The sequence below is a fragment of the Coturnix japonica genome, chromosome 2, assembly GCF_054131305.1.
Source record: "Coturnix japonica strain WE chromosome 2, WE-NBRP24, whole genome shotgun sequence".
NCBI lineage: Eukaryota > Metazoa > Chordata > Aves > Galliformes > Phasianidae > Coturnix > Coturnix japonica.
The window spans coordinates 93,805,577-93,827,472 of record NC_140664.1 but is presented as its reverse complement, the minus strand read 5'-3'; the positions used below and the strand labels follow the sequence as shown (position 1 = coordinate 93,827,472).

The 21,896-nt window shown below is 40.0% G+C and overlaps 1 protein-coding gene across 50 annotated transcripts in view; it reads right to left on the bottom strand.

Moving 5' to 3' along the window:
- LOC107309443 (poly(rC)-binding protein 3-like) overlaps positions 1-21,896 on the bottom strand; it is a 465,303-nt gene that overhangs the window by 22,961 nt on the left and 420,446 nt on the right. For 17 of the 50 annotated variants that reach the window (XM_085540380.1, XM_085540379.1, XM_085540356.1 and 14 more), the window contains 8 exons: positions 17,494-17,517; positions 17,363-17,395; positions 14,468-14,584; positions 9,675-9,806; positions 7,296-7,424; positions 5,664-5,807; positions 1,991-2,047; positions 1,395-1,470 (listed from right to left, as the gene is read on the bottom strand). In XM_085540380.1, the coding sequence (XP_085396506.1) occupies positions 1,395-1,470; positions 1,991-2,047; positions 5,664-5,807; positions 7,296-7,424; positions 9,675-9,806; positions 14,468-14,584; positions 17,363-17,395; positions 17,494-17,517 (712 nt within the window). The remainder of the gene's footprint in view (positions 1-1,394; positions 1,471-1,990; positions 2,048-5,663; positions 5,808-7,295; positions 7,425-9,674; positions 9,807-14,467; positions 14,585-17,362; positions 17,396-17,493; positions 17,518-21,896) is intronic. The other 33 variants (XM_085540385.1, XM_085540384.1, XM_085540365.1 and 30 more) reach the window with 6 other exon arrangements.

The following is a 21,896-nucleotide window of genomic DNA, read 5'->3' as shown; positions in this document are numbered from 1 at the left end:
AATACACAGTCATGAAAATTAAGAAAAAAACCAACAAAAACAAAAACAGAAAAACCCAATAAAATAATGATGAGGAAATTAACCTAGAAGAATTTGGTAATTAATGTGGGATTAGTTGCTGAAGAATGTTGGGAAGGGTTGTTTTTGATGGGAAAAGAACCAAATAATGTAAGCTGCATACATTTGTTTTTAAATTGGGTGGACAAAAGGAAAATACTCGGGATAAATGGAATTACTGCTCTAACACACACGGTAACATTATAGGAACTCATATCTCATGAATACAACCAGGAAAAGATTAAGGAGCAGCGTGTTAATGACATGAATGAGGAACACAGAAAGCTGGGAAAGGCCATTCAGTGTTACTTGCAGATATTTTATCAGATACACCATGAAAAACAAAGAATGTATTTTGGATGTCATTTCTTTCCCCTTCTCATTTTTTTTTTTTTTTAATGTATTTACTTGGGTGATTGTCTTGGTTTGTTCATTATCATCTGTGAAGACATGCCAAAATACTCATTTCCAACTAGAAACTGTGGAAAAGGAGTTGCTTACAAAACAGCAACTCATCTACAGTTTACTTATGTTTACATTCCACTAAGAATTGTGCATACTTGTTTGACGTTGACGATAACACAATCAAGTTGCTCACAAAATTTGATGTATGTGATAAAATGTTATTTGCCATACCAAGCATGTACCAGTTTATTCTGTGGAATTTTCGATGCCAAGTTCCAATCTAGTGAAGTATAATGATTTATTGTATGGTCAATTGACTTGACTCTTGAGTAAATATTTCAATATCAGCTCACGTACTTTAATCAGCATAGGCTGAATTTCACATTTCCTATGTGAACTGAATTACCACTGCAGTTTGTAAGCAGTCATCTGCTCAAGCAGGACGTGAGGCACTTGTCCCAGCAGTGACAATTAGTGATGGTCTTCAGACATCTGCCTCTACGAGGAGCTCCTGTTTGAAGCATGCAGTAATTTCTTTAATCTATATCTCTATGCTGCCATTACATACTGTTTTCTTGTGTTCGCTGCTTTACAAAAGATGGCAGGACATACGTCCAAGTGCTTCAGTCAGTACCAACTGGTAGATGCTGTATGGTCCACAATAACTTTTTACAAGGACTGAAATAACTCAGGATCTTTAGCCAATGGCACAAACAGAGTGGGTCCGATTAAACAAACATAACAAACAAGGCATATCTTAGTAGAGATGAAAGGAATTGTAACAGAGGAAAGGGAGGGAAGAACGAAGATTAATGTGTAAAAACAGAAGGATCATTGGTCATTGACCATATTTATTATTAAAATGATGTAATGACCACGGGAAACAAAGCTGTTAAGAAGAAGGACATCCCCAGGAGGTCATGGGTACGTACCAGGGAAACCAGGGGTGGTCTGCCCAAGGGGAGTAAAGGGGGGATGCTGCATAGCCAACTGGTGAAGCTTGGTCAACTGCAGGGCAGGATGGGAAATTAGAACTAACCAATCAAATGGAATTATTTCAGAGCAGAGAAACCATCTTACATGTTCTAAAATTGGATTAATTAAAATTATATTAAAAAATAAAAAATAAAAAAAAAAGTTTAATCATTCATTCTGATCTACCGTAGAGAAAAAAAAAAAAAAGAAAACAACAAAAAACCCCAAATTGGTTATAAATGACATCTCTACTGTTATTACATGTAGCAGCTACTGTTAATATTAACTAATTACTGTAGAATTACATATTAAAAGAATTCAGATTTATCACATGCAAAGAAGACTGAGATAATTGTAATTTGTTCCCGGGCCATTGTACTTTCTAGCAATTATTACACAAGGTAAGAGATGCAGCTGAACTACAGTGTATGGCTATAATGTATGTCATTAGGGCCACGCGTCCTTAGGCCATGTTAACTCCATTGCTAGCGGTAGAAAGTAAATATTGCCCGGAACAAACAAAAGGGTGAGGAAGAAAAAGGGAGTAATTTACATGTGCTGGACTCACGTCTGGATGAGGGATGGCATACTGCCCCTGAATTGTAAACGCCTGGAAACGAGAAGCACAGGGAAGACACAGGTCAGCTGAGTGGGACAAGCACTGGCCCCGGTCTGAATGCCACCCACACCACCCTCTACATTGAATAAAGCTTAATTTTCTTGTGCTGCTTGATAACTGGCACGGTGCAAAAAGTTGTTCACAGGATTCATGGGGTGATGCCAAGAGCTACAGCCTACTCTCTGGCCAACCTGGTGCTGGAGGTGGCTTGTTTGGCCCACCAACACAGTGCCAATGGATGTGATTCCGCATGGCACATGACGCAGCCCCTCATCCCCTCTGCTGGCTCTGCTCAGCCCTGTGCAATGGCCTACACAGAAACAGCTATTTTATCCTGTAGAGTTTTTCTGAAAGGAAAGGCATGTCAGAAAAATTTTAATGTGCTTATGCTTACACGGGCAGGGAGGCAAAAGGACAAATTATAACGTATAAATATTTGTAGTGAGAGAACTATAAACAGGAACAGAGCTGATTAGCTTAGTTTGCAAAATGCTAATTTGACAAAAGGCCTCTTAGAAATCAATGAATCCTCTGCAAATGATAAAACAATTCATTTAATGATGTTCAGATATTAAAACCCTTTATGCTCTAACTGCTTAATGCACATTTCTGCAGCAGAATTTCCCTTCTGGAGAATAAACATTTCATTTAATTTTGAAATTAGTTATTAAACAAGGCTGCAATCTGGCAAATATTACGCACATGAGTAGTTTTCAGCCAGAAGTGAACTACTGGGCTCAACAGCATATTCACTTGCAAACACACTTGCATGTATCTATGGGGATGGCCATTAGAAATGTCATCAGTGGGTCTTACGCAAGCAAAGTGTGTGTTTAAGTGTTTTACCAAATGAGAACAACCTTAAGGAAATGTTTAGACTGCTCTGTTGAGTGGAAAGCTTTGACTATAGGCAAGCACAAGAGCGGTCTTTTGGATATTCAATGGATATGGCATTGGGCAGGGAACTAGGTCCATGAGCATACAGTGGGTTTGGAAACCATGCTTTGGTCTCTTGCCCTCTCTGGTGGACCAGGAGTGTCTAATTTGATCTTGGGTTTCCTTCAAATCCAGCTGAGAGGACATCATCTTTTCAAAGGGTGCTTCTTAAGACGTGGTCTCCAAGCCAGCAGTGAACTACTGTGATATAACTTGCCAGCAAACCTAAAAGCACCTTCTTCCTCATTGCTACTTCCACATAATACACATGAGGAAGCAAAGAAAGCTATGGAAATAACAGGAGTAGTTAATACTCAAAGCTCTGTTTATTAATTCTGCCCTTTCCACAGCAGATACATGAAAAGTACAAGCCCAGTATTGGCTAATGAGGCATCTGTACGGTAACACTTAGCAAGGACAGGAGCTATGGGTCTGCTTCCATCAAAGCTTAGACAACTGTCCAACTGATGTATTGACTATGGTAAGAACAAGATTAACCTGGCCTACATATCTTCCTCAATTTAAGAGGCATAATGCAAAGCTGTCACTGTTGAGTACCAGTTTAAACAGCAATGCAGCACAATGGGCAGAAATCTGCTATTTGCTTCCTTCAGGCAGAAGTGCAGATTTTTTTCAAGCTATTGCTTAGGCTGGATGTTGGTAAATGGCAGAGCAGAATAGAACAGTTCAGTTTCCTTTCTGTCACACAGTGCAATACTGAAGAAGCACAAGAGAATTAAAGCCATACTTAAAAGAATAAAACCCCAGCTTGTTAAGTAAGAACAAAAATCAGATTTTTCTAGTGCTGTTTAATAAGCAAACATTAAAGAACCTGAAACCCTTAGAGATAACCACGATGTTACTTAGAGTGTAAAAATAACTTCTGATATTGCAGGCAAAAGGCGGGGCGGACTTAATGAAATTTTATTTTCAATATTAATTTCCACTCAGGAAACCCATCAAAGTGTGTTACCACAGTGACTCTCAAACATACCTCAAACATTTTCTATACGAGTTTGGTTAGTCAAAGACCACATTCAAAGCACACACAATGCATCTGTCTCAGACACTCCTTCTCACGTCAACATGGTCACATCAGAAAAGAGACAACACCTTTTTAACTGGTAAAACTGAAGATGGCAAGAACTACCAGACCTTCATATAGAACACTTTCAGTTATTTATACAAACTGTTTTGGGCACCCTAGAAAACAGCTGCAATGTTTTTGAATAATCACATACAATCTTTGAAGCAATTACAATTGGCAATTACAGCACTGGTAACAAGGGCTGCTGCATAACGTACACGTGCATTTCTTAAAGGAAAGCACTGCAGTATAAACTTAATATACTTCTGGACTCTCAGATCAACTTTTGGCAATTTATTTTTAATTCCAACTCAATTTTGGTCACTATGGAAACTATTTCTTATTTTGAAGAAAACCTACAGGGGTAAACTTGGACACCAGGAATTTAATGCTACTATATCCAGATTACAAAAATCTGGGTATATGCCACAGTATCTCATTACAGCCTAGAAAGTAAAACTCTGAAATAAAAAAACAGAGACAATCTATAGCAAAGACCTTTAGGAGGAAATGGCTTGTTGCTATATGCTTGATATGTTTAGGAGCTTGCTGACACACTGGATTAGGGAGAGGCAGGATGCCATACCAGCAGCACCTTATGCCACCTGCCCTACCAAGAACTTGGTGTCTGGCTCCTTAAATGGTTTCTGTATTCCCTGTTGAGATTCCCTGTTGTATTTCCTGCATGAGACGTGGTCTCTAGGCCTGCAGTTGTCCCATAATGCATGTGACTGGATCTTCCCAATGGATAACCACTCAAAAGGGGCTTTGCTTTCATCCTGGGTAAAAGAGTAGGCCAGGATGGGATGCCTTCTGCTATGGAGGCTTCACACACATGAATCCCAAGAAGGGAGATGTGGCCTTTCCCTAGCCTAGATTTAGGAGATCAAGATTTGGGCAGGACTTGCAGCATCCTGGACCACCTTCCCAATCTTCATAGCTTACTGGTTACAGATCCCTTTGTGAGCCTCCTGTGGTATTTTTAGGCTAGGTAGCAGCTGCATTTTTTTGTTGGTTCATTTACTAAAAGTGCATTCCCCTTGCAGTTCATAGTGGTAAAGCAAATTCCTGCCACATCTCAGCTGCTTGTTGCAAACTCACTTCAGAACACTATCACAAAACAAGGAAGGGTTACACTGCACATGGGTTTTTAAAAGCAGACAAGAACCCTGATTGATACAGCATAAGGTGAAGGGGAAACAGTCAACATTTCACTATATAAAAAGGATACAGAAAAGCTCTGATTCTATTACAATCAGATCTAATGGCTGGGAAGATCTGCACCTGCATTTATATTGTTTCTCTAGCCTCAAAACCCCATTGCTATTTGGTCCTAAGAAACTATAGGGCAAAGGAAGTTATGGGTGTTATTGAAGTCATCTGTACAATACCCACTTCCCAGGCTTATACAGCAACAGGAAACACACTATATATCAAATGCTCCCCACTCAATGTTTTCTCCTTGTTCTCCCCTTAAGTTTGCAGTGCAGTGTTCTCCTTCCTTGCAAGCCGCAAGCACACAGAGTAGACAGAGCACACCAATACTATACCAGGCAAAAAAATGAGTAAAGGTTGAAAACTAACAGGCGCTGGCTGAGGTTGGGCCAAGACGGTGTGGTTTCCAGCTGAAGCCAAAATGGTGTCTGCTCTTACCTGGCCACCTGCAAAAATGATAGGTGCAGAGGCAGGTTTGGGACGGTAGGGGATGGTGGCACCTTTGGGTGGGGACTGCAGACAAAAACACAAAGTGATCAAAATGCAGAATGAAGTAGAACACACATAAAACCACTCTTTACCTTGGCCACCCTAGGCACTAGGGGTGAACTAACCCAGCCCCAGCCCCAGCCCACCCTGCCCTCCTTACCAAGAGCCCTAGAATCAGAAGTCTGATGTCTGAGCCCCAGCTAGGAAAGCCAAGGCCTCAGTTACCCAACTGACAGCTGGCACTTGTGGCTTCTACCACTCCTAGCTGATGAAGCTATAAAGCTTCATTAAGAATTTTAAGGCATTTCAAGAAACAGTATCAAAATGTGTTGACGTTTTGGAAGAGTCCAGCCTGAGCACATCCTGCTTACTGATCTTTCATATGCTACTACACATCAAGATTTCTTGTTTTACTGACTCAGTCCAATCAACAACTCAACAGCAAGCAACCATCTTGATCCGTCCTCTTGTTTGGCTGAGCAGGAAGGGTGGAGAAGATCCCTCTCAGCTACAGCCTTCATCATGCACAGAAAGGGAATGTATTCCTTGGAATCCAAGGCAAGGATATGAAGGGAAATACCTGACCCATGCTAACATTCTCCCCATAAACAAAGTGGGAGTGTCTGCCTGTAAAACAGGCTTCCAGCTACCCAGCAGAATTGTGTCCTGGTTTCAATGCCTTAACTACAATTAAGAAAGGTAACAACCAAAACACTTCCATTAATCAATACCATGTACTTCGTTATTTCACTTCAATGTAAGTGTCTTTTTTCTAAATTAAATACATCTATTTATTCCATGAATGCCATTTGCATGTAAGACTACACAGCATGCTCAAAGCTGTTAATAATTACTATCATGTAATCTATGTCTAACAAACTAGCATTAGTTTTTGGATATTATCTCCTATGTTAATTTTATACATAAATTCTTTCCTCCCAGTAGTCCAGCAAAAACTGAAGGAAGAGTCACTTTTTTTTTCCAAGTAAAATATCGGGCATTTCTTCAGTTTTATGCCCTTTTTGCATAAGGCTGGATGTTATTTAGATACAATGCATTCTTATGAACAGATAGCAGCCACAGCGCTATCAGAGCTAAAAAGGTGCCATTGTAAAGAAACTTTCTAGCCTTATGCAGTTATCTGACCCAAGGAAGGAAAGAGTCCTGGTATGTTTAAATCACACGAGCCAGAACTGCTTCTACTTGAAACAAGGCCTACATCTTAGTGTCCTGTTCTGCATCAGAATAAAATGCTTTTCTCAAAAGATACAGCTCTGTGCATGACCGTGCTTTGCTGCTTGACAGTGTCATGACAGATCTGGCCCCAGGTTGCTAAGCCTGCTCCAACAGGTTCCCATACACCAGTCAGGCATTTGAGGCTGTCAGGGTACCCCTAAAATCCCTGACCTGGGACAGATGGACAGAACCTCAAAGAATCCTTGGGCAGTTGAAAACCAACAGTATATTTGAACATCTCCCACATGACAGGCAAGAACTCAAGTGATCACTTACCTCCAGCATGACCACGCATATCTGTTTCACACACTGGATGATGGCATCGGGAGTGCCTGATATAGTGACTGCACGCTCTGTTGAGTTTGGCAGCATATCTCCTGCTACTTGCACCTGGGCTCCTGTGGACTTGAGCAGAAGCAAACCAAACAGAGTATCACTGTTGGGAAGGCAATGGCAGCTGTTCATGGCTGGGGATAGGTGCGGTGGAGGGCATGCACCTCTTCTTGCTAAATACATAGGAAAACATGCATATACACACACAGCAGCACAACAGATGGGGGCTGGCAAAGCTTGGATTTGCCTGTTCAAGCCAGTTTGCAAAAGTTCCAATAATAGAAAGACTAGTGTTCAATAGCTGATAAAGACGCAAACTGTCACCTGTATTTCAGACAAATCTTTTAACCCCCTCAAAGAAAGATAATCACAGATAATACTGAAGAGAGGGGAAGAGTGGAGAGGAGAGGAGGCCAAAATAATCCTTGGCATTATTTCACAAAAATCACAAAAGACTTTCAATCAACAGAAAAAAGCCCACATGCATTTCATATTGAATTTGCACCTCCACATATTACAAACAAATTGTTTTCCTGGCTGTTACTGAAATGCTATATATATATGTTTAGTTAGTTTTAATTATCATTGAGTTTGTGTCAGCCAGCAAGAAGTTATTTTCCTGGTGGTCACACACAACACATACTATTCTTCTTTCCAGAGACTGATTAAATTACTGATTGCATTTTCTGTTCACTACTGCTATATAAAGACAGCTTTTCTCTTCTCTTTTCTTTTCTTTTCTTTTCTTTTCTTTTCTTTTCTTTTCTTTTCTTTTCTTTTCTTTTCTTTTCTTTTCTTTTCTTTTCTTTTCTTTTCTTTTCTTTTCTTTCCTTTTCTTTCCTTTTCTTTCCTTTTCTTTCCTTTTCTTTCCTTTTCTTTCCTTTTCTTTCCTTTTCTCCTCTCCTCTCCTCTCCTCTCCTCTCCTCTCCTCTCCTCTCCTCTCCTCTCCTCTCCTCTCCTCTCCTCTCCTCTCCTCTCCTCTCCTCTCCTCTCCTCTCCTCTCCTCTCCTCTCCTCTCCTCTCCTCTCCTCTCCTCTCCTCTCCTCTCCTCTCCTCTCCTTCTATTGCTTCTTTTTACTTTTTTTTTCTTATAGCCCTGTCTTGCAAATGCATGCAATCCTTGCTGTTCTCTTACAGGAGCCCTACCTGGCTGAACACAAAAAAGCATCCATCCCCCATGTAATTGCTGCTCAGTGTGCTGTGTGATGATGAAATTGGATCATATCTTGAGGCAGATACACTTTTTTGTTGTTGCTGTTTGATAATAGCTATTGTTCAACATGCAGTTCAGGGCGTCTGTATGACCAGCATAAAATACTCTGCAAAGTACTGTAGTCATTTATGTTTTTGCTTCCAATGCTAGTTTTGTTTATTTCTTACTTTGTCCACACATCAGCAATGAAAAAATAAATATCCCATTGTAAAGCAAAAGTCACACGGAGAAACAAGAAGTTGTTTGTGTTGCTGCAAAAACTGTAACAGCCTTTGGCTGCTCTGCCAGCTGATGGAAGCAGGGCGCACTGCCTGCACTTCAGTACATGTGAGGAGAGGAAAAAAACCTTCCAGCAGAGGCCAAATCTTGACAGGTGAAGATGTTCCTGCACAAATAACTTCACTGAAAAACTCCCAGAACTATACAATTTGAATCCAAATGGAAGAATCTGAAGTTAATGGGACAAGACCTTGGACTGTCTCTATGGTGGCTTACTCTTCCATGGTTACCATAATGCAACATTTCTGAGCAAATTTTAGACATTTAATTTTGATCAAAACATTTTCCAGTCCTCTACAACATCTTATCAAATCTTCTGTTATCAAAATGTCCTTTTTGTTTGTTTTTTTTTCCCTCATGTTTTAAACAAAACTTGGAAGTTCAATGAAAAAGGAAAGTTTCCCTGGTAAAACATAGTGAAAAGGTTTTGTTTTGACAAAACCAAATAAAAAACCCAGTCAGCACTTCACCTTGCTATTCAACACTTTATTCTATGTTAGAATGAACATGAATGTAGAAGGAGCACCATCATTTTCTCCAGAGAAAAAAGCCATTTTTGGAAATGTTTATTCAGATTCCCTGTAAATAAATTTAGCATGTACCTACTTTTCTTGTTTTACTGTTTAAAAACATCATATCCTCAGCTTTACATGTGCTAAGCTACTGTAGACACAGTGGGAACAATTCAAGCTGACATTGTGTGATCATTTTTGTATTTCCTGACTAAAGAAATGCGGTGCTAACACAGTGAATTGAATGGATGCCTTTAGATAAAGTCTGAATTAAAAATAAATAATACCAGAAACCCTGGTAGACACCCCGAGACTTACCTCCCTGATTTCTTTGATTTTGGAGCCTCCTTTTCCTATAAGGGATCCACATTGACTTGCTGGCACAACGAGCCGCAGTGTTACAGGTGGCTTGCTTGTGACTGAGCTGTTTGTCATTGAAGCATTGATGTCCTGTAATAACAACATTAAGAAGAATTAGCTGAGGACTTGTCATTCCTTTTGAGTACTATAGGGCTCAGAGCAAATGCCTGAGCAGTTCTTGAGGACTTGGGTAGTTTGTAGCTAATTGTGGCTCATTTCTGCTGCAGGTAGATCCACCAGCAGTGTGGGTGATACACCGTAAGCATGACTGCAAAAGAAGCAGAAGAGGGAGGCCCCCAAATCCTGACTGTTTCTTTTCCACCATCTTGAGTTGAACATTTCAACTATAGAACTTTTCGTGTAGTTTCTCTTCAGATTTGCCACGAAGAAAAAGGATTGTAAGAGGGAATGACAAAAAGATCTGTGACCAATCTAAAGCAAATAAAAGCAGATAATTTTGATATTCTGCTGCACAAGCGTTTCATTTCTCTTTTGAAGCAGATCTGCATATTTATAGCACTGCACACTTTCTAAAATATTTTCCATCACAGCTATGGAACCATACTGAAAACAATAGCAGTTATCTGTACCCAGGTATTTTAACATGTATTTATGTATTTTGTTATCTAGTCAAACTACACTGCTGGTTTTCAAGAGCTTCTTAATATACTATTTGTCACAAAGTTTACGCTGTTTTAAATATATTTCTGTTTCTTCAAAGTCTTCCAGCCAAGGCAAAACTATTCCCTCTAATTACTTCATTCTCATCATCTAAAAGGTGTCAAACCCAAACATGGAGTCTCATAGACATACTTATAAAACCATCAGACAAAAAACAAACAAAAAAAGAACAACAAACACAAAGGAAAAGATAAAGCTGACCTTCCCACTGAATGAAAGGACCAAAATCAATCAATCAATCAAGCAATTCACAAGCTATGCAAACAACCCATGGGTACACCAGCACTGTTTGCTGCAGTACCTTTGCATTTGTGATGGTAACATTCTGCTGTCTAAGAAATAGCTCAGTATGACCTTGCTAAGCTTCAAAGAGATGAAAAAATCTTGGGCACAATGAGGTATGGCGGCTGCACACCATAAGACAGTGATCAAATCATTCCTCTGCAGCCCTTAACTCACATTTTGTTTAGTACCAGTGTCAGTGAGAGATTGCAAACCAAAATAAAGCGAGAAGGATAGCAGAGCTCTGCAACACACATGTATCTGAAATAAAGTGCAAGTCATACCAATTTTTCAGCTGGAAGATATCACTTCACTAGATCATGTTGCTGTCAGGTAGTGGCACCTAATCATCCAGTCATAGGTAAATAACTCACTTCAAAGCCATCCGACATGACCCTGATAATGTCTACCACTTCTACATCATAACTGAACTGAGCTCCAAGCATTCACTGCACTCAGTGCACTCAAAAGCACTTCCAAACATTTGTTCATTGAAGGCTGCTCTACTCTATTTTCTCCTCATAATTTAAAAGAAGTCAAACCAAAACATGGAGTCTCAATGACATACTCATAAAGGCATCAGATCAGCTTAAAAACACACAAAAAAAGATGAATGAGCAAAAAGTTCCCTTTCAGAACTGCAGGTTCCCAAAGTAATGCTGGCTGTAAAAATTCTCACAGGACAGTTTTGTTTTGAACTGGAATATTTGTTTCTTTGGCCTCTAACTTTCTGTGTATTGCATCCATCTACCCAGGGCTCTGAAAGACATAAGAGTTGGACCCTGCATGGTTTTTCACCTGTCTCCCTCATACAGGAGCACCCATGGGTATCAGTCATGTTGATAAGGAAGTGATTCATGTTCAGAGCTGTTACAAGAGCTTTCTCCAACCATAAAAGAGCTGAACAAATATTTATGTGTAAAATGGAGTACTGTACATTAATCTTTCACAGCCATGGATGGGAATAGTCAATTTTTCATGTGATTGTTTAAACATAGCCTACACTAAGACTTGGAACTAACTTCATCCTAATTGCTCTTGACACCTGCTGGTTAGTTAGCACAGAGCACAAACTCTGGGGGCACATTGGCTGTGTGGACATACATACACAACAAATACAAAATCTTCCTTCTCCCTTATAAATGTTACTTACATACACATATTTTAACTTGCATCGTTTATATTTTCAGTGCATGCAGGCCTAGCTATATTTCAACATAACTGCTTGAAAGAAACACTGATAGCAGCACTTCACCATAGACTGCAAACCAAAATAAAGCAAGAACTGGCTTAAGAAATCTCCAGTAATATGATATGTATAAGAAATGGCATTGGGAAGCCAGCTCCAATGTACGTTCTGAAACAGTATTTCATTTTGACTCTGAAGCACTACAGTTACTTCACTGTATTGATAGGAATCATTTCAGGAAACCAAACTGCTTTTATGAGACATTTTTCCTTACCACTGCTCTTTCAAATGCTCTGGAAGCCAATTATATTAACACTACAGATACTTCAGAATACATATAATGCATGAGCACTACATTAAGTGCCAATACTCTTTTACTAAAATCCATGCTGAGTCCAGATTACCCTCTAAGATCTGAGTGCAAATATGCATAAAATCCACTCAAATGCCTGAAGTTCACATTTCTTCACCTATCAAAAACATCATGGAGCTTTTTCTTCTTTTTCTGAGAGATGGGGTGGGTATTTGACACTATGCGGTGCTCAATGTTTTCATGAGAAACGTGGTGCAATTTCTACTGGGTACTCATTTTGATGGGAACTGGCAGGGATTAGAGATTCCCACAGCATTCTGCAGGATAAGATCCTAAGGAGAACACGCCCTTCATGTAGAGAGGACGCTCTCTCTGAATCTCAGCATGTTGGTATGATGCTGTGCATGAAACAGAATCGTAAGCTATAGAAGGAACAGAGATAGGTATGAAATGGGCATGGAGATAAAGCTCTGACGGAGATGACAGAAGTTGGTTTTACAGTGCGACTACAGAGAATTTCTTGTGCAGTTCTGAAAGATTCAACCTCAAAATCAGCATTATCTCATTAAAAACTGGTAAAGAGAACAAACAAAAAATGTGCCATGCCATAAATTCAAGGTACCTTACAAACACATTCAGTAACTGTAATATTGCATGGGAAGATCTGAAAGACCACAAAAGAGTGGAGGAGTGTGAATGGGATTAACATTTCCAGTATTAAGAAGCATCATTTGCCTGGGGACTAACAAGATGGGCTGCTGAGATTTAGAAAGTTGCCAATGAACACACCTGAGGATGAGCTGGGTACGTCACCCGCCCCAGTGTACTTATGTACAAAATGTTACCCTAGGCGGGGGTGAGGCATTTCCAGTAGGGATGGGGTTTTGTTAGCATGATAGCCAGCCCAGAGGACATTTAGTGCCATTAATTAAGCCTCTGTGGAACTGTATCTGTAACCTGTCCACGATTAACATATGCATTTAGGATAGACTGCAAAGGTGCAAAGGGAGCACTGAGGGTTTGGAGAATGCACTTATGGAGAGACTGAGTTCGGCTCATTTATTCTAGAAGAAGTAAAAGTGTGAGAGGATAAAGCTGCTTTATAAAAATATGTCTGAGAGGAATCCTCAGGAGTGGAAAGGCAAGAATCATCAGCCACTGTTGGCACATGAACAAAGCCGTAATAACTACTCATGAATAAATTTTCATAGGGAGAAAGAAAGTGTCCAAGTATCAGAGAACTGAGGCTGTGAATCCAATATCAGGAACAAGAAAAGTATCAAAGTAGTTTTTGATCATGCCATAAAGGAGATTGCAAGACATACAGCTTACGCTAGTACACAATTGCATCTGATGATCCACAAACTCTCTTCTAACCCTGTTGATCTAAGTTTGAATAATCACCAAGTGTAAACAAAGCTACACACTGCCGTTCCCCATTGCCACCTCTGTAGGCAATTCCTTTAGGAGAAGGTGAATTGCCTTCTGCAGGACCTTCTGCTTCCCATAGAGTACAGAAGAGACACCTGGACAACTGATTTTCAAAAGCAGAAGGAGTCAAGTCCTCTCCTATGTGACCATGGTTTGTGTTTGGCAGTCTGCTGCCTTTTTTTCCCTTTTTTTTTTTTTTTTCCTGAGGTTTCCCATTAAAGCAGTGACTAAATCTAACTGTAGCTGGTCCATGAAACTTGAGGAGATCTGAGCACTTTAGGTACATATCTGCATGGAATGGTAATTCTACAGTAAATTGAGTGTTCTCTTGCCTCACTTACTACTAATGCCTTCGTTATAATTAATTTTAAAAGCCCATCTTTGAATATGGTAATTAGTAATTACACGGGTCTTTAAAATAAAAATTTTCTAGTTGAATAAATTACATATTCATTTTGATGTATGTAAAATATACATCAATACTAAATGCAATCATATAAAAACAGAGCTAAAAGTTAGGCAATTATTTTTTGCACATCACACTCATGATGGGACCAAACATTTTCTAAGACATTTTTCTTACCATTAGCGCACATTACTAGAAGCAATTGCTTTTCCCTGAGGCCTCCAAAAAGCAAAAGAAATGATCAAACAGCTTGTAAATTGACCCATTATTTTTCTTCGGTGTTACTGTCAAAAGCATTTATAAAAATGAAACCACTTTCATTGCTATTAAATAGAACATTAAACAAATCGTATTTAACATTAAAGCAAACATGAGAAAATTCAAACAGTGTTTGCATTTCAACTTCAAGAGAGATTGTTTATTTATTTATTTATCTATTTTGTGCTTACCTCTTCAAATTTTAGTGCAATCATAGAAAAAGCTTTAAAAATTGCATCTGTTGGGCCTGTTATGGTCACAATTCTTTCTGGACAGGAGCCTTCAGAAATATTGATTCGAGCCCCACTCTGTCAAAAAGAACAAATTATTTTCAATTTTATACTTTCTGGGGAGAAAAGTAAGCAAGATCAGGTATATAGTTTGGAAAGGACTATCTTGAGGCATCTAATTAGCCCCAACATATATAATTTCAGCACAAACTGATCACACTCCGAAGGTTCATCTAACTGTGGGAAGTCAGGGTCTGTCTCAGTCTTACCCAGCTTTCATCACAGTATGCAGATAGCACTTCTGTAACTCAAAGGTACAAATAATTACATTATCAAAAGTTTTTGCTTCTGGAAAGCTAACCTTAAATAGGGCTGGAGCTGCAGAATTTTGGACAAGCTCCTTTTCTTCAGGGAGCATCAATACTTTGAAGCCTGGACTCAAATACAGTGCTTGATGTGTCCAGCTGGGGCATTGATTTGGAATATGGCACGGTCCCTTCTAGCCATGCGCCATGGGAATTAACTCAATATGCACAAAATAATCCTATAAAGAACTATTGGTAGGACACGCAATGTTGATGGTGTTATCTCCTTTAAAGCAAGGAGACTGCAGGAAGGAACTGGAAAACTGCTTCTTAGAGACTAAGGAGCATGGCTCTCAGGTATACTTACTCCCTTCTATGTTACTGTAGCACTGCAGAGAAAACCCCTAAATCAGATGTAAATATGCTTAATAGGATTATCAGTGGATGTAATAATCAAATCCAGTTTAGGTAAGATAAACACTGTGCCTCATCTGAGGTTTCAGCCATGGTGAGTTAATGCAGCCTTACAAGTCACTGGAGCATTAACTGATGCAGAGATGCTGACCTCCTCAAGGAAGCAGGCCTCCAGCAATTGCGAGATATTGTGAGTTCATAGAATCACAGAATCATTTGAGCTGGAAGGGACCCTTAAAAGCCATCAAGTCTGACTCTCCTGCAATGAACAGGGACACCTACAGCAGATCAGGGTGCTTAGAGCCCCCGGAAGCCTGACCTTGACTGTCTGCAGGGACAGGGCATCCACCACCTCTCTGGGCAACCTATTCCAGTGCCTCAACACAGAGACAGTAAAATGCTTTCTCCTTACATCCTTCCACCCTAAATCTCCCCTGTTCTAGCTTGAAACACTTTGCTTCTAAAGTTACCACAAACCACTACGTGCCGTGTGTCTGAGCCTTTATGTGTGTACTGCAGCTGAACGGTAAGACAGCTCATTTCCCCAGGTGACAACAACCAATCACAGCAACAAAATACCTGCACCACTAACTAATATAAAAATCTAGCTGTCACGATGTTTGCTGGCAGATCCACTTGGTATTCATAGATAAGAAAGGGTGGCAGATACTTATTCTGACAGGTGAACTTCAGTGGGGATTGTCTCAGTCACACCACAGTTCTATCAGGAAGGAGATGAAGCCTGGGCTGAGCTCATCTGGCTGCAGCATTTGGTTGCAGGGATCACAGACTGTCCTTAGGGTAATGTTCTGAAGCAAACCAGGCAGAAAAACAGCTGGGAAGAGCTGTTGGGTGATATGGCCTCAACTGTCACATGGCCCTTCAGTCGACTTGTGGTCAAAATAATCATAGATTATGTGGGAATCTCCAATATTAGTGTACAACATTAACTACTGCAGAGCACAGATTGGTGGGGTTTGTACTTCAGACTCGAGTGTTTCTATGACATTTCTCAGATGACACAGGAAGTCAACACTGCATTTTGTTGTTGGCTTGCAACTTACCACATCTACCATGGAAGTCAAAACTAAACTACAGTTTGTTTTTAAAGGAGGGTTGGAGGAGTTAGTGATTTAAAAGAAGGAATGAGTTATCATTGCTTGGAAACACCGCTGCTGCTTAGTCCCTGTTGTGTATATTTGAAGATGTATCTCATAATTTTCTTCAACCCAAGTATGTCGAGATTTTTCTGCCAGAGACCTCCTATCAGTGTACAAAATAACACAGCAAGTGACATAGTAAAGTACAGTGAAGATACCAGAACCAAACTAATTTTTCTTGAGGCATCCTCTGTACACCTTGAACTCCTGAAGTTTCAAGCAGTAGGAATTTTCTTTTGAATCCTGCTTTTAGCCTATGTTTCAAAGAAGGAAACTTTCAAGGATGTGCTGGTTAGATGTGTTGATGTGCAAGACATAAGGTATAATCTCTACAGATGCTGTTGCTTGCTTTGGGGTACAGAAAGAGGCCTACAACCACAGGGTAGACTGAAGTTTATGCAGAGCCATGCCTCCATTAGCTTCTTTGTGCTTACAACCTTTTCAAAGGATGTGAATGGCTGGTGTGCAGGTCTACCCTGTCCAAACACTACTGACTGCTGCAAAATGAGGAAAAGTCAAGTCTGTGTCCAGACATAACAGAGGGATGCTTTGGCTTGTGCAATATAGCTCCAGCTCTGCTGAAGGTCGAGTCTACCCTATATTTTATATAGCATCACTCCAAAGCTTGGTTTCAGATTATGGGAGCACCCTGCTGGGCAGCCATGCTGCACACAGGAGAAATGCTGGCAGGCTGGGGAAAGACACATAGGTTTGGATGTGCTCAATCATGCTGGCTAATCTGTTCCTGAGATAAGACAGCAGCAGGCACATTGCTATGGGAATGAAGGGCTCCAGACTGCTGCAGTGATAAGGAAATGACATTAACAGCAGTGCCTGATTTAGGCCAGCGCATTTGCACAGCACCCACAGTAACAGGGAGGTGATGCTCAATGAGCTGTCCACTTGATGGCAGTGCCGTTCCGTACACTGATTTCCCTGGCAAGGAAAGCAAGTAAAGACATCAAGGCTCATCTTACCTCCTCCCGCATCTTCTTAACTGTCTCACCTTTCTGTTGAAGAAAGAGAAAAAAAGTTAGCCTGAGCTGATGAAGGGTGCAGATATACAATATTTTGACACAACAATAAAGAAAGAAAGTGATTTCCTGACCTTTCCAATAATGCTTCCAACCTCCTGTAATGGAAAAGAAGACAGTGTAAGTGAATGATATGATATAGTACGGAAGAACATTTGCTAAGCTCCTAAGCTATTTTGCTATTACTTATTTTAAACCTGGAATGTGAAGCATAGCCCCGTTTCTTTGTTGCTGTGCATAAATATGCTACGTTAGATAAAAAAGGATGGGCTAAAAATGTGACTTCACAGGTTGTGCAATAAAAATACCTCTAACAGGTACTGATCTTGTGGTTACATATCGATTCTGCTACTAAAAATGTGGATAAATGCCTGTATCAGGGAGTGAAATGTTAAAAAAAAAAAAAGCAGAACTTAGAAAAATTACCAGAGAAAATGGGATATAATGCATGCATCAAAATAACTTCTGATATCTCCAGGGGCAGGCTCTTACCTTCTTCTCACCACTTAATAGCTAGTGTTGAATTTCCATGCCACCAAGTGGTATTGCTTGAACACCTGGTGGCCTGTCTTAATCTTCCCATTAAGCACTTAGAGAATAGTAATTGCTAATCACTTTTCAGGGTCTTGGGAATTGCTGCTGGACTATCACAATCTTCCATGAAGGGACAGAAAATACTGAGAAGTGTCACCGTGAACACAAAATAGGAGAATGATTTGGCAGTTCTAGCAATATCCCAAGGATTAAAAATTTGGTGCATAAAAGCAACAGATAGCAAAAATAAAGCTAATGCTCTAAAATGAATAGTTTGGACACTTTACAGCAGCCACACAGCCATGACATCAAACTGGAAATCATCTGATGGAGGGGAGAGCAGTTAAAAGAAAAACTCCTCTCCTACACTCAGACTAAGAAATACAATTCCGTAGTTAAAGACTGTCTCACACAGTCAATTTGTCCTAACTTAAGCTTCAGCCTGGCGAAGAGAAAGCTCTGACGAGACATGAGAGTGGCCTTTCAGTATTTAAAGTGAATTTTAAGAAGGAAGGGACAGACTCTTTAGCATGGTCTGCTGTGACAGGAGAAGGGGAAATGCTTTCAAACAGAAGAAAAGGAAATTTAGAGTGGATATAAAGAAGTTTATTTATAATAAGGATAGTGAAGTACTGGCACAGGTTGCCCTGAGATGTAGTAGATACATTGTCCTTGGAGATGATATGTCAGGTTGGATGGGGCTCTGAGCACCGACCTAACTGCAGGTGTAGGGGAGTTGGACTAGATGACCTTTAATGGTGCCTTCCAACTCAAATGATTCTATGATGCTGTGATTCACAGTCAATCAGTCATACTCCCACTCCTCACCATCTATACACTTAAGTCTGACTCACCCTGAAACACAGTCACAAGAGTAAGATTTAAGAAACTGTCCTCTGCTGCTCCACTCAATGATGGATGCTTGATGAAGTGGTACTAACTTCACCCTGCACTGCTTTTGAGAAAGAGCTGTTCGTCACCACTAGGTTATTTACAAGCTTATAATATGAAGCTGTTCGTGTTTCTGCTTCCTCACAAGGCACAAAGACTTTCCAATGAGAAGACGACCTATTTCAGTGAAGAACTTTGACACATGATTTCTCTGCATTCTCATCAAGTCTACAGGTAAAAACCTAACTGGGGCTAGCTGCTGGACAAGACTACTTGGAGTTGCCTAGACATAATGTGGCCCAACCTGCCATTTCTTTGGGTCTTACTGACAGATGCAGTTATTTCAGAAATGTATGAATATGGCAAAGCAAATAAGTGCCATCACATCTTCCTTGGAAACAGGAAAAGATATTTGAGTTCTGGAAACAGAAAAACAAAACTGGTTTGTAAACACCAGTAAAAATGAATAAATAAATAAATAAACATGCATTTCAAACAAAGAAATTGGAAGTACACACAACACATCAGGATTCTCAAGCTACTTTTAGGTCTGTAAGTGTTTGGCTGTTGATTTCAGTGGGGACAGGAATTCGACCTGAGCAAATATCCCCTTGTTTACTGCTGAAGAGTACATGCTATCAAGTAACTGAATGAATGCACAGTGTGAATTCCAATGAAAAAATAATCCTATAAGACTTCTGTCCAGTTCCTTGGATTATGCTAGAAATTGTCACTGGTTGTCTAAGGAGTACTGCAAACCTTTTTCTCATCAAAGGAAGAATTTCAAGTTGATTTTGAAGGCAGTTGCCACCATTTTTACCATATTTATGCTATCCAAAGTTATTCTCAAGCCCGTATTTAATTGAGAAAATGCTTCCAAATCTGCCAGGTGATCAAACTGTGCTGAAGTCAACTGCTTAGACATGCAGGACAGGATGCCTGTCACTTACGTTAGTTCATTAAAAGTGTTAGTGTCAGAACACAGGTTCCTCTAAAGACAACAGTGAGAGATAATGGAGGAAATTTCATTCCCAGACAAGAGGGGAAAAGTGTTCTTTCAAGGGTTTTGTCTTTTTCCATGTGCAGTGGAGGAAGCCTAGACTTACGAGAACATGCCTGAAGTTTGCTAAGAGGAATCCCACACTTGATGTCAAAATCAGTCTTCGTACGGATCAGACAGTGCGTTTGAGTTACCATGGATATACAAGCTTACTAGAATATATTAATAACTCTTGCATCATTTGTTATTTTCTAGTGCTCAGGGATGCAAGCTAAAGGTTAAGTATTTATGATCAATTTTGGATTGATTTATTGAATAATCATCCCCTCACAAACATAGTAAGAAAATAAGCTATATAATAATAATTACCAGCTACAATATAGCCACATTTTAATGACACAGAAAATCAGTGCAAAAACAAAAATGTTGTCACTGGGGGAACTGACACTCGGAGGGAGAAAAAAAGGTCTAAAGTCATCTGGTGGACTGCCAGAACTGACAGAACTGCCCAACAACTGCCCAGCTGCCCTGTCCTTGGTCTCATCATACAAACACTTGTCTGTCAGATGCAGATATGCCATAGCAACTGTGCTGGATGAACAGAATGCCTATGAAAAGCTACAGCTATATGAGTGATGATACAAATGAACACACACGCATACATTTATATATTTGTATGTGTTATCAATATATGCATATCGATACCAAATAGATATCAACTTTCTTCAAGACAGGACAGCAATTTGGGGTACCCATCTTGAGGCTCATCAAAGTGGCCATATTTTAGATAGTATACAGCCTAGACAACACCTTTCAAAGGACCTGTCTCCAAGTGACAGTATCTGAAGCAGGACAACTTCATACCCGGACCACAACTGTTACTATGGAAAATCATTATGTTAGTTTAAAATAAGTCATTAGCTTTGTAGGCAGAGCTGAGTTACGACTGATTCTCTTTAATATGCCATTTCTAATAGACAAGACTAAGAATTTTAAATCACCACTAAGAATCGTAGAATCATTAAGGTTGGAAAAGACCACTATGATCATCTAGTCCAACTGCCCACCTACCACCAATACTGTCCACTAAACCATGTCCCTAAGTAGCACGTATACATGTTGCATGAACACCCCCAGGGATGGGGACTCCACCCCCTCCTTGGGAAGCCTGTTCCAATATCTCACCACTCATTTCAAGAGAATAAATTTTTTCTGACCCTCCCCAGCACAACTTGAGGTCATTATCACTCACCGTTATATGGGAAAAGAGGTCAACCTGATTTCAGGCAGCCTTAATAGACAGCTGTAATGTCTCCCTGGAGCCTCCTCTACTCCAGACTGAACAATCCCAGTTCCCTCTCCCCGTAAGACTTGTGCTCCACACCCTTCACAGCCCTTCTCTGAGCACACTTCAGGGCCTCAGTGAAAGGCTGCGCTCAGTATCAGTAAAGCATACTGCAAAAGCCTAAAATGCTTGAGGTTGCTTGAGGGAAAGCAATGGTAAAAACACACGTTGCTTTCTTTGATGTTGAAATCTAACATATGGTATTATCCTTGCATCTAATTCACATATATGGGGTGACTCTTAACAGGTATGTGGGGCACAGGAGGGTCCACAACAGAGCAGAAAGCTGTAACTGCTGTTTGTGTACCATCTGTGGTACACTGAGTACTGGGCAGCCCCAGTAGAACAAAAGGTGGCAGCAGAGATGTTTCTGTCAGCCACAGCTTTCGCAGGACTCTTGGTGATGCAAACAGCTAAAGAAAGATCTAAAGCATGCTGTAGGAGAAAGTTATTTCCAAATCAATTACCTGGTGTGCTTTTCAAATAGCAAGAGAAACAAATCAGTCATGTTAAGAAAACAGGAGGCTTAACAAATGCTGAAAAAATGTGGCATAAACATAAACCTCTTGTTTGTAAACGTAATGTGTGAAATTCCATCATTTTTGTAAGTGTAAGCCTAGATTAATAATTACTGTGGCTTAGGAAATAAAAATAAAATGGCTATGTATTCCATGACCATGTAAAAGCACAGATCTCAGTTGAAGCAG